The following is a 19,152-nucleotide window of genomic DNA, read 5'->3' on the forward strand; positions in this document are numbered from 1 at the left end:
TCTTAGGACAAGCAATACATCTATAAGAGACAATTCAATTTTCAGGCTGGTAATAAATGTCACAGAAGATAACAAACAGCTGACGGAGAATTACAATTTGTTTTCCCTCCTTGGTGGTGGTGTGTGTGTGTGTGTGTGTGTGTGTGTGTGTGTGTGTGTGTGTGTGTGTGTGTGTGTGTGTGTGTGTGTGTGTGTGTGTGTGTGTGTGTGTGTGTGTGTGTGTTTCCTTTCATGAAGTCACTGCAGACATTATGTCTTCACATAAAAACATTAATGAGAGGAGAATCCTTGATGTTTTAAAACCAATTAACTCGGAAAATAAATAATACGTGTATAATTCCACACTTATAGTGGTGATACCATATCCTTCAATCAGTTCCACTTATGTTTCAATGGAGACAAACCTCAGACAAACTGGTAGAAAAAAGGGCATATTTATTTAAAGCACTTTGTCCCCGACATAGAAAAATATGATTGATTTGAGTCGACAATAATAAATAGAGTGCCTGACTATCCTCAGGCCCCATTGGTAACGTACAGCAGTACAATCAATATCCAGTTTCACAATACAGCAAAGGCACTAGCATTTACTGCAATCAGAACAGTCGACAGGGGTTGTGCGAGGCATGGAAGGTGGCAGGGAGAGGTGGTGTCTCGATCCATTCCTTGGTAGCCATTTCAATGGCAGCTGTGTATGTACCTAACCCATAGTAACAATGCAGGGTATGTGCCCCTCCCATAAGTTGTGTTGTATGTGCCGACCCCATCGTGGCATTATATGTAACCATTCAGTCATTACAAAGTCATTACAGTAGCAAATAGGCTTGAACACTTGTGCCGTTTCTCGTGACGTTAGGCGTATGCGTATTATTTGGCATTTGGAGTGGTAGGTTCATTGGGGTTGAAAGGTTGATTTGTTACTGTTGTCCCATGGATTATGTGTACTATAGAGTTCAAAACTGTAGTAGTAGCATATAGAGATTTAGGAAGGGGTCGGGATTAGAGAAAGAAGGGATGGTTTGTGAGAACAGGAGTGGGTCTCAGGATGGTATACGAGAAAAAAAACAAGGAATTGGTCAATAGAAAAAGGAATTAAGTTTTAAAGAAAAGGCGAAAGGTTCATCGTAAAAGGAGAAAGGTTTGTTACAGTAGATGGCACATAGCATACAGCGTATCACTCATCTAGACATGGCACTGGTAACGCTGTAAATCGCTCGTGGAATTTCAATAGTGAGTGTTAATAATTCAACAACAGGCCGTTCATTTGCAGCCATTGCATTTCTAGCGAGATGCTTTTTTGTTGTTGCTATTTAGATTTTTTGGGGGTCTGTTTGCGGTGGTCCCAATCAGTGTTGGCTTGTATTTTGGGCTGAATTCGGGTGCATATTTGGCTTAGAGGGGATAAATATATGCAGAAGGAAAAACAAGAATCTTAATATTAATACCTGTACAGTACCAGTCAAAAGATTGGACACACCTACTCATTCAAGGGTTTTTCTTTATTTTACTATTTTCTACATTGTAGAATGATAGTGAAGACATCAAAACTTTGAAATAACACATATGAAATTATGAAGTGAACAAAAAAAGTGTTAAGCACATCAAAATAGATTTTAGATTTTAGAATCTTCAAAGTAGGCACCATTTGGCTTGATGACAGCTTTGCACACTTGGCAATCTCTCAACCGGCTTCACCTGGAATGCTTTTCCAACAGTCTTGAAGGAGTTCCCACATATGCTGTGCACTTGTTGGCTGCTTTTCCTTCCCTCTGCGATCAAACTCATCCCAAACCATCTCAATTGGGTTGAGGTCAGGTGATTGTGGAGGCCACGTCATCTGATGCAGCACTCCATTACTCTTCTTCTTGGTTAAATAGCCCTTGCACAGTCTGGAGGTGTGTTGGGTCATTGTCCTATTGCAAAACAAATGAAAGCGCAAACCAGATGAGATGGCGTATTGCTATAAAATGCTGTTGTAGCAAAGCACCCTCACACCATCACACCTCCTCCTCCATGCTTCACGATGGGACACATATGCAGAGATCATCCGTTCACCTACTCTGCGTCTTAAAGACACAGCGTTGGAACCAAAAAAAAAAAAAATCAAAGGACAGATTTCCACCGGTCTAATGTCCTTCGCTCGTGTTTCTTGGCCTAAGCAAGTCTAATGTTCTAATTGGTGTCCTTTGGTAATGGTTTCTTTGTAGAAATTCGACCATGAAGGCCTGATTCACGCAGTCTCCTCTGAAAAGTTAATGTTGAGATGTGTCTATTACTTGAACTCTGTGAGGCATTTATCTGGGTTGCAATTTCTGAGGCTGTTAACTCTAATGAACTTATCCTCTGCAGCAGAGGTAACTCTGAGTCTTCTTTTCCTGTGGCGGTCCTCATGAGTGCCGTTTCAACATAGCGTTTGATGTTTGTTGCGACTGCACTTGAAGAAACGTTCAAATCTCTTGACATATTCCCGATTGACTGACCTTCATATCTTAAAGTAATGATGGACTGTTTTTTCTCTTTGCTTATTTGAGCTGTTCTTGACATAATATGGTATTTTTCTTTTACCAAATAGGGCTATCTTCTGTATACCACCCCAAACTTGTCACAACACAACTGATTGGCTCAAACGCATTAAGAAGAGAATAAATTCCACAAATTAGGTATAGCTAAATTATTTGAAATGCATTCCAGTTGACTATCTCATGAAGCTGGTAGAGAAAATGCCAAGAGTGTGCAAGCTGTCATCAAGGTGGCTACTTTGAATAATCTTAAATGTCAAATATATTTTGATTTGTTTAACACTTTTTTGGTTACTACATGATTCCATATGTGCTAGTTCATAGTATGTAGAATATAGTCAAAATAAAGAAAAACCCTTGAATGAGTAGGTGTGGCCAAACTTTTGACTGATACTGTATATATGTATTCTTTAGATGGAGGATGATAAACGCAGGTTATTAGTATGATGTAGAGGAAAGAGAATGACATTGAGTGGTAAGAATGTAGTATGACATAGCATGGTGACTTAGTGAGCAGCTCATTTAGTCAGTGAGTGCACACACATACACAATGTCCAGCTTAACCATGATGCCTGGCTATTCTCCCCGCTCAATCATTCAGAAGCTTTCAAACAAGGACATACTCTTTCCTTTCAGGGGGCCCAAAAATAGAGAAAGGAAAAATAATATAATTATTATGCAACATCATAACCAAAACCTATATTTGCCATATTTGTTTGTTATTAATTGCTAATCATTTACATTGAGAAAAAAACTGATATCCTTAAATATCTTATTAAATATAATGGAAAATTATAAGGCTTAAACGTTTCTCCAGTTCGATTGGTCACTCCGAACGTGATTCCGATTCGTCCCCTTGAAGAGACCAGGGAAGATGCAACTTCCCTTTCTTTCAGTTCTGTGTTTCCCAAACGTCCTGTCCTTGAAGTCCAGGTCCAGATATCCCATGTGGACGTATTGGTTTGAAATGTATTTTCCTCAGAAAAGGCCCCGATTGTCCGAACAAATCATGATAATTGTCACTTACTCCCAGACTTAAAGCAGTCAACCACTCATCCCTCTCAGAGGAACGTCTTCCCAGTGAGCCCAACATCGTGTGACAACTGTCATGTCTGTTCTGTTTGGTTCATTGTTTATATTCCAGTTTGGGCCATAATCCATTATAGCAGAGTTGGGTGGGTCATCCCAGCCCAAACCAGCCCAGAAAGTTTAACACATCTCCAGAAATTTCTACAAGACTTTAAAGCTCCATCTTGATATCCAAGATAGTTGCCAATATTCCCAAACCCCTTCAGACTTGCCAGGGAGCAGCATGGGGGCCCATGGGGCCGTTGGGGCCCTAGATATGGAGCCCAGTGGCCCTTGGGAGTCCTGGTTTAGATGTTCCTCTGAGCAGTGAGGTACTTGAGGGCGGCTGCGCCGTACTTCCGGGACAGGTCTTGGTGGAACTCTTCTTTCAGGGTCTGCAGGCAGTAGCGGTAGCCCGGGCTGGAGCGAAACTTGGAGATGTCGAAGCTGGGTGCGTGTGGCATGTGGATCATGAACGCATTGGGCAGAACCATCAGGTCGTACTCCTGGGGGGTGGGAAAGGGGTGAAAACGTGTTTTATTTTTTTTGTTTATTGGACACGGTCCGTGTACAACAGGCACCACATTTGAGCTACGTAGCTAATACTCATCTGCAGTCCCAGGCTGTGACTGAATAATTTAAGACTCGAGAAACAAAGTCACGTTCGTGGCTCTGAGGTGCTGAACACTGAAATGTCACGGCTTGACTTTGATTTATGGGCCATTACAATAGCTATTATTCCTGACTTAGCGAAAGCATTAAACCTAATAACAGAGGTCTACTGCGAATCAAATCTGGTCTAATCATTAGCATAACCTTAACTGAATTCCAAAGATGAGTTGAGGTGTTGAATTACATTTAAATTAAAAGGAGTTATTATGTGCAGATTATTTGGGAGTAGAGTCTGAGGATAAAATGTGAACAATAACTTTAACAATCATTTTCCTCCTCAACGAGCCATAAACAGATGAGCATATGCAGTCTTTAACTACATCTCTTAATCTGCCCGTCTTGTCTGCTATGGTTTTTTGGTCTACCCAATGTGTGCAAATGTACTGTGGTGTGATAATGTGTCCTGGAGGAAAATAAATATATTATATTTTAACTCCCCACCATTATCCTCCATACTGTACCTGTGCATCCAGCTCCATGATATGGGAGACCTTGTTCCAGCCAAAGCCCACAAAGCGCTGGTCATACTCAGGGCAGTCCCGCTTCACCACCACATAGGGCTCAAAGTCTGCCTCCCACTCCACCTTATAGGGCGTGGTGGCTGTCCGCCACTTGGCGTAGTTGGTAGGAGCATGGCCCTTGGTCCAAACGTGATACCTGGGAAGGCAAGGAGAAAGAGAAGTGTACAGGTCTGTTAGTTTTGAACAAGATTGCATTAAGTGCATCCGGGAAAGTATTCAGACCCCTTGACTTTTCCACATTTTGTTACGTTACAGACTTATTCTAAAATGGATTAAATCTTTAGTTTTTTTCATCAATCTATACACAATACCTCATAATGACAAAGCAAAAACATGTTCGTCATTTATATAAGTAATCAGACCCTTTAAAAAGTACTTTGTTGAAGCACCTTTGGAAGCGATTACAGCATCGAGTCTTCTTGGGTATGATGCTACAAGCTTGGAACACCTGTATTTGGGGAGTATCTGCCATTGTTCTCCGCAGATCCTCTCAAGCTCTGTCAGGTTGTATGGGGAGCATTGCTGCACAGCAATTTTCAGATCTCTCCAGAGATGTTAGATCAAGTTCAAGTCTGGGCTCTTGCTGGGCCACTCAAGGACATTCAGAGACTTGTCCCGAAGCCACTCCTGCGTTGTCTTGGCTGTGTGCTTAGAGTCGTTGTTCTGTTGGAAGGTGAACCTTCACCCCAGTCTAAGGTCCTGAGCGCTCTGGAGCAGGATTTTATCAAGGATCTCTCTGTACTTTGCTCTGTTTATATTTCCCTCCACCCCGACTTGTCTCCTAGTCCCTGCCCCTGAAAAACATCCCCACAGCATGCCGCTGCCACCACCATGCTTCACCCAAGGGATAGTGCCAGGTGTCCTCCAGACATGATGATTGATATTCAGGCCAAAAGAGTTCAATTTTGGTTTCATCAGACAAGAGAATCTTGTTCCTCATGGTCTGAGAGTCCTTTAGTTGCCTTTTGGTACCCTTCCCCAGGTCTGTGCCTCGACACAATCCTGTCTTGGAGCTCTACGAACACTTCCTTCGACCTAACGGCTTGGTTTTTTGCTCTGACATGCACTGTCTACTGTAGGACCTTATATAGACAGGTGTGTGTGTGTGCCTTTCCAAATCACGTTCAATCAATTGAATTTAAAACAGGTGGACTCGATGGAAACAGGATGTCTCATAGCAAAGGGTCTGAATACTTATGTAAATAAGGTATTTCTATTTTGATACATTTTCAAACATTTATAAAAACCTGTTTTCGCTTTGTCATTCTGGGGCATTGTGTGTAAATTGAAGAGGATTTTATTTATATAATACATTTTAAAATAAGGCTGTAACGTAACAAAATGTGTAAAAAGTCAAGGGTTTTGAATGCTTTCCGAAAGCACTGTATACAGTGCAGAGAAGAGAGAAATGACCAGTCAAAAGTTTGGACTTTGAAATCCTAGGGATTTTCTACAGTGTACTTTCTACCTTCATATCTTAAAGTAATGATGGACTGTCATTTCTCTTTGCTTATTTGAGCTGTTCTTGCCATAATATGGACTTGGTCTTTTACCAAATAGAGCTATCTTCTGTATACCACCCTAACCTTGTCACAACACAACTGATTGGCTGAAATGCATTAAGAAGGAAATAAATACAAATTAACTTTAACAAGGCACACCTGTTAATTGAAAAGCATTCCAAGTGACTACCTCATGAAGCTGGTTGAGAGAATGCCAAGAGTGTGCAAATATGTCATCAAGGCAAAGGGTGGCTACTTTGAAGAATCTCAAATATAAAATATATTTTGATTTGTTTAACAAATCAAACGTTTTTTGGTTACCACAATATTCCATGTGTCATTTCATCGTTTTGATGTCCTCACTATTATTCTACAATGCAGAAAATATTACAAATAAAGAAAAACCCTTGAATGAGTAGGTGTCCAAACTTTTGACTGGTACCGTATATATTATCAAATGACTTCAATGTATCAATGTAATAAACATAGTATCAACATCAGGAGGGCTGTTCCAAGTTATGTCATCTGGGTCTATTTCAGAAGGGCCATTCAAACCTCCTGATCTTACAAGCCAGATCGACCAATGGGGTGAGCTGTTAGTGCTGGTGTACCTGAAGGTGTAGAGGGTCCCCATGTCCAGCATGGAGAGCAGCTCAGCTTTGGATTTGGGAAAGGAGAGGCGGTAGCGCAGCGTCTCAAAGGCCGGGACCACCAGAGCCTTCTTAGTGTGGGCCATGTCTAACTGGACCACAGACTTTCTGCGGGGATAAGATAGAGAAACCATTCATTTACAGAGAATCCTCTTCATCAGCTAGAGCCACAGCTGCCACTAGTTGGTTGGAATGCATTTCTGGCAACAACTTAGCTGTGGGTTTGACTCCCACATGGGCCATATATGAACATCATACATATGCTGTCTGTACATTTCTTTGGATTAAAATGGCTGCTAAATGACAACAACAACAAAAATCTCAGCCAGTGTTCTGTCTATGTTTAGGATGGAACATCTTCGGGAAGAACCACAACTCACCTGAGGTAATCATAGAGGCCGTACATGGGCAGGAAGTCCACGTCTGCCAGGAACACATAGGGCGTGTTGGCGTTCCTCAGGGCCACATTTCTCACCAGGTTGACGGGGTAGAACTGGCCCTCCTTGTAAACGATATGGTAGCCCACGTTCTTACGGTTCTTCAGCACCTCGGAGGCCTGGGCGTAACGCAGGAACTGCTGGGCCTCAGCGTCTGACATGTACAAGGCCAGGCTGATAGGGCCTTCCCAGTGCTTACATATGGCCTCCAGCATCTGTAACCTGAGAGAAATAGAGACGACATAAAATACATACAGAGTAGTATAGTATCACACACATGTATAATGATACCAAAAGCAGTGGTGGAAGTGGAGAAGAAAAGATGGAGGAGGGGGAAGAGGAGGAAGTAGAGAAATAAGCAAAATACAATCATATTTGTGGAGAGGTGCACTCCTGATTAGCCATGACGTGATACTGAATTCAAGCTCACATCTCCAACAACTAGTAAACCAAAGGCCAGTAGGGTCAGCGCTATAAGGTGAGTGTTTACCTGTCCATGGAGAGCTGTGCGACCAGCGTGACGTCCGTGTCGTCCCCGGTGGGCGTGTACTCGTACTGCAGGAAGTAGAGGTGCACGCGGTGCACTGTGATTCGCTCCCGCCGGAAGTCATAACACTGGTCGTCTTCATCCAGGTCCTCCAGAGCTCCTTGTAACTGGAGAGGGATGGACAGAGGGAGGTCAAAACCAATGTTCAGATTGTAAATAGACCCTCTAATAGGCTAACGTGGTTTCATGAGAGCATGCGGCACACCTGTACACTCTGTTGTGTTCTGTCTGGATGTCCATGATAGTATAGTGAATAAAGGTACGGTGAATGTTAAAACCTACTTGAGGTGTTAGGGAGTGGTTGGTTAAATGTTATACAACGGGTGGTGCAAATCCTGAATGCTGATTGGTTAAAGCCGCATTCCAGCCGGTGTCTATTCCACAAGTTACCACCGGCTAAATCTATGATGTTAAAATGCCTATTTACCTAGTTCCATCTGACTAATCCGCTGTCTCGTCAGCCCAGCCAGGCAATTTATAAACTTGATCTCCACAATAAAAGCATCTAGACATGATCTCACATTTCTTTTAGACTGACATTTACTTTTCAACAGTGGAGATTTGTATAAACCTCGCTGTCTGTCTCTCCGACATTTGCAACATTGTTTCAATATTCAAATTCGATCTCCAGCCTGTGCCATAGTGATGAATGTTGGGGAGTCGGGACTGCGACAGACAGGCAGGCAGCGTTTCTCAGCCAGTCGAAATCATGAATCAGCTGGCATCATTTGTTATGGGTATATACAAAAAAATGTCAATAGAAAGAAGGTAAAACGAAGTCTTTCCAGCGTCAGTTTGAAGTGATTGTGTTAGCTGTGTTGTTGGCTAGCTCCTCTGAACAATAGTGTCCTGACGAGTGAGCACATTTTCTATGCCATGTGAAATCGCACCTCATTATAAAGTTAATCTACAAAAAAAGTGAATTGGTGCCTATTAATCCTTCTGCAATGCAAACTTATTTTAGATAGTTGCTCTTCAGAGTAACTACACAGAAATATTTTGAATTTTGGGTCACGCATAATTTAAAAGATCTCTATAATGCCAATTTCCCTCCCTTGATATTCCGCCTGAAACAGGATCCTGAACGGTGGGGTTTACTTTCTCTTTCTTTGGCCGGAAGAATTAGCATTGTTAACATGAATGCATTACTTAAGCTTTTATACTTACTTCAATGTATTCCTATCTTTCTAACAAAATATATATTTTTTAATCTCCATAGATAAACTGTTATAGGCTTTAATCTGGAACAAGAAAAACCCTCAGAATACGTAAGAGCATATTGCAGAGATCTCGTCCCCAGGGTGGTCTAGCACTTCCCGAACTTTCAATATTATTACTGGTCAGCTCATATATGAATCGTTCTATATTGGATGACAGAAATGGTTGACCTTGGAGATCTTATCCTGTGGCCCCGCCTACTTATTTGCCTTACTTTTCTCAAGACTTGCATTAGCTGAGCCCGTTTACAAATACACTAAAAACACTATTGTGAAACATTCTTTAGAAATCTGTAAACAGTTCAGGCGATCGTTTGATCTCAATGAATTTTCAACTTCTGCCCCAATATTAAAGAACCATACATTCTCTCCATCAGTATTAGACCGTGCGTTTCATTTCTGGTCTGGAAAAGGGATCTCCTCACTGAACGACTTGTACATTGGTAAGGATTTTTCATCTTTGGAACAGTTAGTACAAAAGTTTAATTCCTAGATCCCATTTCTGTAGATACCTGCAATTGTGTAGTTTTGTATCTTCATATGTCATGCCCTGACCATAGAGAGCCTTTTATTCTCTATGTTGGTTAGGTCGGGATGTGACTAGGGTGTGTTATCTAGGGTATTATATGTCTATGTTGGCCTTGTATGGTTCCCAATCAGAGGCAGCTGTTTATCGTTGTCTCTGACTGGGGATCATATTTAAGCAGCCTTTCCCCACTGGGTTTTTGTGGGATCTTGTTTGTTTGTGTGTAGTTGCCTGTGAGCACTGCATTTGATTTCACGTTTCGTTTGTTCTGTATTGTTTTGGTGAGTTTCATTAATTAAACGTGTGGAACATGTGGAAGGCACGCGGCGCCTTGGTCCGTTAATTCTACAAACGATCGTGACATCATACTCCAGTAACTTCCCTTCACGCCCACCTACCTCCCTTCTATATTCTCTTTTTAAAGTGAACCCTTATATCAAAGGGGGCATAATCTTGATCTATATGTTATTAAACTCGCACAATCTGGATTCCCTGTACTCTCTTAATAACCAGTGGGAAGAGGATTTATGTGAACAATTTACAGACGAAACTTGGCAGAGTATGCTTCAGAGAATACATTCTTCATCTGTGTGTCTAAGACATGTTGTAATTCAATTTAAAATAGTTCATCGGCTGCATTGGTCAAAGGCAAAATTATTCAAGATTAGACCAGAAATACATCCCACTCGTGACCGATGTAAGCAGCCTCCTGCTACTTTATTACACATGCCCGAAATTGAAAGATTTCTGGATATCAATTTGAGACGTTTTCTAAGATACTGGGGAGACCTACAGAACCTTCTGCCTTCATTGCATTATTTGGAGTGGCACCACAGGAGGCCCTTCTAAACAGTTCTATGGCCAACATGCTGACATTTACTATTCTTCTAGCTAGACGTCTTATACGATTTAAGTGAAAGGATCCTACTTTTAACCATTGGATAAAGGAAGTTATGCAACATCTCGAGCTAGAGAAAATACGCTACTCCGTTAGGGGATCTGCAATTACATTTTATTATATCTGACAACCTTTCCTATCCTTTGTAGAAGACAAGGACACGGCTGATTTCACAACTCCATAAACCAACCCAAATTAGAACTTGTATCATTATTATTTTTTATTATTTTTTAACTTTTTGTATTATAATATCTTTGTATTTTTTTTTTACTAAATGATTATATGACTCTTTGTATATCATGCCTGCTTTAAGTTTTATTGTTATGGATGTACCCAAATAAATGTCACTAGAAAACAGCTTTATCACATGCAAATGAAGCTACTTTGTTGTTATTCTGGCTGCACTGGTTGACCGGACTATAAATTAGCCTTAGTTGTCTAGCTAGCAAGCAACGGATAAGAACGTTGCAAGCCAGTATGGCAATAGAACATTTAGAACGAAAAACTGGGTCGCATCCATAGATGCAAATCAAAAAGACTGAACGTCTGGGTCGCATCTCTGGCAACTGAACTGATAGAACAAACGCCGCCTGGGTAGCAACCCTAGATTTGTGTGGGACTATATCCTGTGGAAGGATGAAACAGTATGAATAAATTCATCAAAATAAAGTTTTTAATGAAAATATGAGACTCGTTTCAGGAAACTAGGTGAATGTCACACGGGTCACTATTTCACAGGAGAGCCAATTGAATGTAAACTTTTTTAATCAAAACTCATTGGAACGTGAACTTTCATGTGCGTTAATAACAGACTTGCATGCCATCTGTAAATATGAATACAATTGTTAAATTACGAGCCCAGTTGGTTTAGCCACAGAAAAAGCGAGCAACATTCCCGCTAGCCATGATTGGCTGAGATAATGAGTGGGCTGGACATGCCGAAAGATACGTTCGTATTGGTCTGCCATATAGCACGCTTTGAGCTGGTCAGTATGTGAAGGTAATCCTGTCAAACAGAGCTTTTTTTATGTATCACATAGTAGAACTGCATAAGTGTTGCTTTCCACTTTCTGGAGGACCGAGATTTGAAATCAGTGGAATTAGAGTACGATAGCTAAGGAGATGGAGAAAACACCTGTCTCTGGATTACATCTTCAAACGAAGGGCAACCATGGCATCCGTGACAGAAAGAGGCATCCATCCATGATGTATACGGATAAGACAGTCTAGCTAGCTACATTTTCAGATATTACACGTTTCAAATTTTGACAGAAAGTCGTTTTCATTTCAAATTACATTGTACTGTTATCTAGCTAGCTAAAGTTCACTGGCTGGCTCACTAGCTACTGTTACGTGTATGATCTTATTATTTGTATCTCAGAGGCATTTACTTTGCTAGATATAGCCTAATGTTAGCTACAGTAGCTAGCGTTGGACCTGGTTGGTTAGCTACCTGCAGATTCATGCAGGGTTGTAATGGCATGAGTTGGGATTATGGTTCATTGTTTAGCTACCTAGCTAGCAAGCTACATGTCTTAACAAAAGACTCCACTATGCAAGTAACCATTTCAATAGAATGTCACTGCGACAACTGTTGATAGACTTAGCTGGTAAATTCGCTCTGGCTATCTAATCCGATTTCAGAGCACTCTCGTCTGAGTGTGCCAGAGTGCAGAATAACTGACGAATTTACAAACGCTCAACACCTGTTGAACATTGAACACGCTCAACACCTGATCTCTTGTCAGTAAACGTTTTTTTAAAAGTGTAAATTGTTGCCAGCAGCACATCTCCAGTCACCAACATAAAAACAGCCTAACCAGCTCTGCTAGGGCGAGTAAAATGGTCGAAGAGCTGTTCTCTCATTTGTGTCTGGAAGTAGCTGTTAGCTTGGGTGCTTGACTGTTGTTGTTAGGACAGAACGCTCGGGTCAACTCTTAAAGAGACGGGTGGGGCTAAAGCTTAAGAGGGTGTGATCGATGCTGAATGGTTGTAGACAAAGAAGAGCTCGCCGGTAGGTACCAAAACATTGGCCATTTTCTCAAAAGTGAGGATACAAGTTTATCAATTTACAAATGCAGTGTATAATATACCATTTTGTAGTTCTGTGTCTCTGCTTTAATCCAATGTAAAAAAAAAAATAAAAAAAATTCAAATGTTGCTACATAAGACCGAATCAAGGCAGTCGGTCACATATGCCAATCATTATTTGAACATGTTGGTAACCTGTTGTATAAAAGTACTAATGCCCTTGAAGCCGGTGTTTGGAGGATATATTGACGCGGTTTGCCGCAAATCCCATGCCAATATACCCACCAAACACCAGCTTCAAGGGCATTTTACACACACAGAGACACATACAAAGCCCTCCCTCGCCCTCCATTTGGAAAATCTGACCATAATTCTATCCTCCTGATTCCTGCTTACAAGCAAATATTAAAGCAGGAAGCACCTGGGACTCGGTCAATAAAAAAGTGGTCAGATGAAGCAGACGCTAAACTACAGGACTGTTTTGCTAGCACACAACAGAATATGTTCCGCGATTCTTCCGATGGCATTGAGGAGTACACCACATCAGTCACGGGCTTTATCAATAAGTGCATTGAGGAAGTCGTCCCCACAGTGACATTACATACACACCCCAACCAGAAGCCATGGATTACAGGTAACATTTGCACTGGGCGAAAAGGTAGAGTTTCTGCTTTCAAGTAGTGGGACTCTAACCAGGAAGCTTATAAGAAATCCCGCTATGCCCTCCGATGAACCATCAAAAAGGCAAAGCATCAATACAGGACTAAGTTCGAATCATATTAAACTTGCTCCAACGCTCGTCGGATGTGGCAGGGCTTGCAAACTATTACAGACTACAAAGGGAAGCACAGCCGAGAGCAGCCCAGTGACATGAGCCTACCAGACGAGCTAAATAACTTCTATGCTCGCTTCGAGGCAAGCATCACTGAAACATGCATGAGAGCATCAGCTGTTCCGGACGACTGTGTGATCACGCTCTCCGCAGCCGAAGACCTTCAAACAGGTCAACATTCACAAGGCCGCAGGGCCAGATGGATTACCAGGACGTGTACTCCGAGCATGCGCTGGCTAACAGGCAAGTGTCTTCACTGACATTTTCAACCTCTCCCTGTCTGAGACTGTATACCAACATGTTTCAAGTAGACCACCATAGTCCCTGTGCCCAAGAACACTAAGGTAACCTGTCCTAAATGACTACCAACCCGTAGCGCTCACGTCTGTAGATAATGCTTTGAAAGACTGGTCATGGCTCACATCAACACCATTATCCCACTCTCATTTGCATACCGCCCCAACAGATCCACAGATGAATCTCTATTGCACTCCACACTGCCCTTTCCCACCTGGACAAAAGGAACACCTATGTGAGAATGCAAGTCATTGACTACAGCTCAGCGTTCAACACCATAGTGCCCTTAAAGCTCATCACTAAGCTAAGGACACTGGGACTAAACACCTTCCTCTGCAACGCTGATCATCAACACGGGGGCCCCCTCAGGGGTGCATGCTCAGTCCCCTCCTGTACTCCCTGATCACTCATGACTGCACGGCCAGGCACAGCCAACTCCACCACCATCATTAAATTTGCCGATGACACAACAGTGGTAGGCCTGATCATCGACAACAATGAGACAGCCTATAGGGAGGGGTTCAGAGACCTTGCCTTATGGTGCCAGGTCAACAACCTCTCCCTCAACGTGATCAAGACAAAGGAGATGATTGTGGACTACAGGAAAAGGAGGACCGAGCATGCCTCCATTCTCATCGACGGGGCTGTAGTGGAGCAGGTTGAGAGCTTCAAGTTCCTTGGCGTCCACCTCACCAACAAACATACATGGTCCAAGCACAACAAAACAGTCATGAAGAGGGCACGACAAAACCTATTCTCCCTCAGGGGACTTAAAATATTTGGCATGGGTTCTCAGGTCCTCAAAAGGATTTACAACTGCACCATCGAGAGCATCCTGACGGGCTGCATCACTGCCTGGTACGGCAACTGCTCGGCCTCCAACCACAAGGCACGACAGAAGGTAGTGCGTACGGCCCAGTACATCACTGGGGGCAAGCTTCCTGCCATCCAGGACTTCTATACCAGGCGGTGTCAGAGGAAGGCCCTAAAAAATGTCAAAGACTCCAGCCACCCTAGTCATTGACTGTTCTCTCTGCTACCGCACGGCAAGCGGTACCGGAGAGCCAAGTCTAGGTCCAAGAGGCTTCTAAACAGCTTCTACCCCCGAGCCATAAGACTCTTGAACAGCTAATCAAATGGCTACCAAGACTATTTGCATTGCCCCCCCCCCCATTCTTCGCTGCTGCTATTCTCTGTTGTTATCTATGCATTGTCACTTTAATAACTCTACCTACATGCACATACTGTAATACCTCAATTACCTCGACACTGGTGCCCCAGCACATTGACTCTGTACCGGTACCCCCTGTATATAGCCCTATTGTTATTTACTATTACTATTTATTTGTTATTTACTGCTGCTCTTAATTATTTGTTATTCTTATCTCTTACTTTTTTGAAGGTATTTTCTTAAAACTCCATTGTTGGTTAAAGGGCTTGTAAGTAAGCATTTCGCTGTAAGGTCTACAGCAGTTGTATTCGGCCAATGTGACAAATAAACTGTGACTTGATATGTTTTGATTGATCACATAATAAGGGTTAACATTACGGTAATGTTTTACTCACCTGTACACTCTCTGAGGTGGCACGGCTGGGGCAGCCAAACAGCTCTCGTCTCAGTAGGTTCCCATCGTACTCCAGGAAGGTTAGGTAGAGGTTCCTGAAGAACTCCACATGCTTGTTCTTCACACGGAGTTTCTTAGGAGAGTTCCAGTGGATCACCTGACACAGGACATTAACATGTTACCATGGTGACCTGTAGCCATATGACTAGACGCGGTACATTCATTCGGAAATAAGTGAGGGATTTTGCTATATTGAGTGTGTGTGTGTGTGTGTGCTTGTTTGTGTGTGTGTATTTCACTGCATAGCCCTACCTTGAGGTCAGACACCTCTGTGTAGCACTGTTCGGAGCGTGTGTGGTCAGACAGCTGAACGTTCCAGAAGCAGGGCAGCTGATGCACTAGGACTGGGTTCTGCTTAATGAACGCATTAAAGATGTCCTGCACACAAGATTACATTAAACACCTGTGTAATACCCTCCTTGAAAAAAGGGTTCCAAAAGGGTTCTTCGGTGTCCCCATGGGATAAACCTTTTTAGTTCCATGTTTACTCTTTTGGATGCAATGTAGAACCCTCTGTTTTAAGGGTTCTACATGGAACTCAAAAGGGTTCTACCAAGAACCAAAAAGGGTTATTCAAAGGGTTCTCCGATGGGGACAGCCGAATAACCCTTTTAGGTTCAAGATTGCACCTTTTTATCTAAGAGTGTATTATACACACTCATTTTGACATTAAGATCATATAGAACTCTGGCACACAATCGTAAACATTCACATTTACACATGCGCCAAATGTTCATTAGAGATGTCCTACACACTTAAATTACCATTTGCCTCATACACAGTATGCTTTGAGGCATAAGATTACCCTATATCCGTGTCCCCAACTGGCGGCCCATGGGTCGAATTTTGGCCGAGGGTGGTTTTATTTGTACCCCAACATTTTTATATACAGTTGAATTCGGAAGTTTACATACACTTAGGTTGGAGTCATTAAAACTCGTTTTTCAACCACTCCAAAAATGTCTCGTTCACAAACTATAGTTTTGGCAAGTCGGTTAGGACATCTACTTTGTGCATGACACAAGTAATTTTTCCAACATTTGTTTACAGACAGATTATTTGGCGTAAAAATTCACTGTATCACAATTCCAGTGGGTCAGAAGTTTACATACAATAAGTTGACTGTGCCTTTAAACAGCTTGGAAAATTCCCCAAAATTATGTCATGGGTTTAGATGCTTCTGATAGGCTAATTGACATAATTTGAGTCAATTGGAGGTGTACCTGTGGATGTTTTTCAAGGCCTACCTTCAAACTCATTTCCTCTTTGCTTGACATCATGGGAAAATCAAAAGAAATCAGCCAAGACCTCAGAAAATTGTAGACCTCCACAAGTCTGGTTCATCCTTGAGAGCAATTTCCAAACACCTGAAGGTACCACGTTCATCTGTACAAACAATAGTACGCAAGTATAAACACCATGGGACCACGCAGCCGTCATACCGCTCAGGAATGAGACGCGTTCTGTCTCCTAGAAATGAATGTACTTTGGTGCGAAAAGTCCACAGTAAAATGAGTCCTATATCGACATAACCTGAAATGCTGCTCAGCAAGGAAGAAGCCACTGCTCCAAAACCGCCATAAAAAAGCCAGACTACGCTTTGCAACTGCACATGGGGACAAAGAAAGAGAAATGTCCTCTGGTCTGATGAAACAAAAATAGAACTGTTTGGCCTTAATGACCATCGTTATGTTTGGAGGAAAAAGGGGGAGGCTTGCAAGCCTAAGAACACCATCCCAACCGTGAAGCACAGTGGTGGCAGCATCATGTTGTGGGGGTGCTTTGCTGCAGGAGGGACTGGTGCACTTCACAAAGTAGATGGCATCATGCGGCACGAAAATTATGTGGATATATTGAAGCAACATCTCAGGACATCAGTCAGGAAGTTAAAGCTTGGCCGCAAATGGGTCTTCCAAATGGACAATGACCCCAAGCATGCTTCTAAAGTGGTGGCAAAATGGCTTAAGGACAACAAAGTCAAGGTATTGGAGTGGCCATCACAAAGCCCTGACCTCAATCCCATAGAAAATGTGTGGGCAGAACTGAAAAAGCTTGTGCGAGCAAGGAGGCCTACAAACCTGACTCAGTTACACCAGCTCTGTCAGGAGGAACGGGACAAAATTTACCCAACTTATTGTGGGAAGCTTGTGGAAGGCTACCCAAAATGTTTGACCCAAGTTAAACAATTTAAAGACAATGCTACCAAAGACTAATTGAGTGTATGTAAACTTCTGACCCATCGGGAATGTGATGAAATAAATAAAAGCTGAAATAAATCATTCTCTCTACAATTATTCTGACATTTCACTTTCTTAAAATAAAGTGGTAATCCTAACTGAACTAAAACAGGGAATGTTTACTAGGATTAAATGTCAGGAATTGTGAATAACTGAGTTGAAATATATTTGGCTAAGGGTTATGTAAACTTCCGACTTCAACTGTATATATATTTATTTTTATTTTTTATTGTTGGACATAGAAGACTGTAAAAACGTCAGGAAATCCGCTTCAAGTAATTTTTATTCATTTTTATTAATCCAATTATTTGCACGCATAATAGAGAGTCACTTGATTGTATACAAATGTGAGTAAGGTTTGAAATGATTATGTTTTAATCTAACATTATATCTATTTGGGCTTCTTGCAGTCAATTTGCAGTCTACAAATTATTTGCAATTATGTTCCGGCCCTCTGACCATCCGTTCAAGAAAAACATTGGCTGAATCTAGTTGATGATCTCTGCCCTATATTAAAATATGTTAAGAAAAGTAACGATCTAAAGAGTATTTAATAATATTCTGAATAAAAATAATAGACTAGAATAAAAGTTAATAAACAGACCTGGTCAGCCAGCGAGGTACTGAGCATGCTCATTAGCTCTCTCTCAGCGGTCAGCCTCCACATCTGCTCCCAGCCAATCCGTCGCAGCCTCTCCAGGTAGAGCAGGATGACCCCAGTGTTGAAGCCTCGTCCAAGGGCGGGCCAGGGTTTGTGGTTCTTCCACAGGTTTCCCAGGTACCAGTCACTCTGGTTCTCCACCAGACCTATCACCTGCTTGTCTGCAATCACAGCATCACCAATCATCCTTCATCCGGATTTTAAAATGCTGATTATCATTGGTAATGAGGTGTATTCTTCAACATATAGAAATCTTTTCAACTACTAGTTTATCAAATATAATTTTTGTTCTCTAGGCATTTTTGCCCTCAAGGCATTTTTGCTTTATAGCATAAAAAAGATACAATTCACTAATTTGCTTTGTCACTCAACCAATGAAATCATTATTCAATCAATCAACCAGAAATGTTTATCAAGGTCAAAGGTCGTACCAGTGAACTTCCTGAAGATGGCCCAGAGCTCAGCGATGTCGGTGGCGAAGGTGATGTCCGTATCCAGGACGATGACCTTTGTGAGGTCAGAGGGCAGCGCTTTGGTTAGAGTCAGCTTCATCAGGCCGTAGATACCCGAGTAGTGCTTGTTAGGTATCCATGACACCTCAGACTGGAAGAGAAGAGAAGGTGGAGGGATGGAGAGAGAAAGCAAGAGGGAGGTTGAACCACTTTAGACCTCACAAATATTGATTTAAAAAAAGAAAGGGAACATAAAGTTGCAAGGTATGAAAAGTAGTGTAATTAGAAGCAACATCACTGTGGATCTTTGTCAGGTGTGTAAGGGTATTCTCCTTCCTTTAAATAGCTAACATGCTCAGACACCCATCCGTTTCCTAAGATCCCTTTGGTATAAAAGTCCCTTTAAAGCAGAGGTGAACCAATTGGAGCATTACTACCGTTTACTCAATAGCATCAATCT

General features: G+C 42.0%; 1 protein-coding gene across 2 annotated transcripts in view; it reads right to left on the minus strand.

Moving 5' to 3' along the window:
• Positions 1-415: 415 nt before the first annotated feature.
• Positions 416-19,152, minus strand: part of LOC129834279 (xylosyl- and glucuronyltransferase LARGE2s-like) — a 224,494-nt gene continuing 205,757 nt past the window's right edge. For both annotated transcript variants that reach the window (XM_055899127.1, XM_055899126.1), the window contains 9 exons: positions 18,672-18,843; positions 18,184-18,401; positions 15,595-15,720; positions 15,284-15,439; positions 7,860-8,023; positions 7,313-7,591; positions 6,894-7,040; positions 4,721-4,916; positions 416-4,093 (listed from right to left, as the gene is read on the minus strand). In XM_055899127.1, the coding sequence (XP_055755102.1) occupies positions 3,896-4,093; positions 4,721-4,916; positions 6,894-7,040; positions 7,313-7,591; positions 7,860-8,023; positions 15,284-15,439; positions 15,595-15,720; positions 18,184-18,401; positions 18,672-18,843 (1,656 nt within the window). In that variant the 3' untranslated portion in view covers positions 416-3,895. The remainder of the gene's footprint in view (positions 4,094-4,720; positions 4,917-6,893; positions 7,041-7,312; positions 7,592-7,859; positions 8,024-15,283; positions 15,440-15,594; positions 15,721-18,183; positions 18,402-18,671; positions 18,844-19,152) is intronic.

Source organism: Salvelinus fontinalis, chromosome 35, assembly GCF_029448725.1.
Source record: "Salvelinus fontinalis isolate EN_2023a chromosome 35, ASM2944872v1, whole genome shotgun sequence".
Taxonomy (NCBI): Eukaryota; Metazoa; Chordata; class Actinopteri; order Salmoniformes; family Salmonidae; genus Salvelinus; species Salvelinus fontinalis.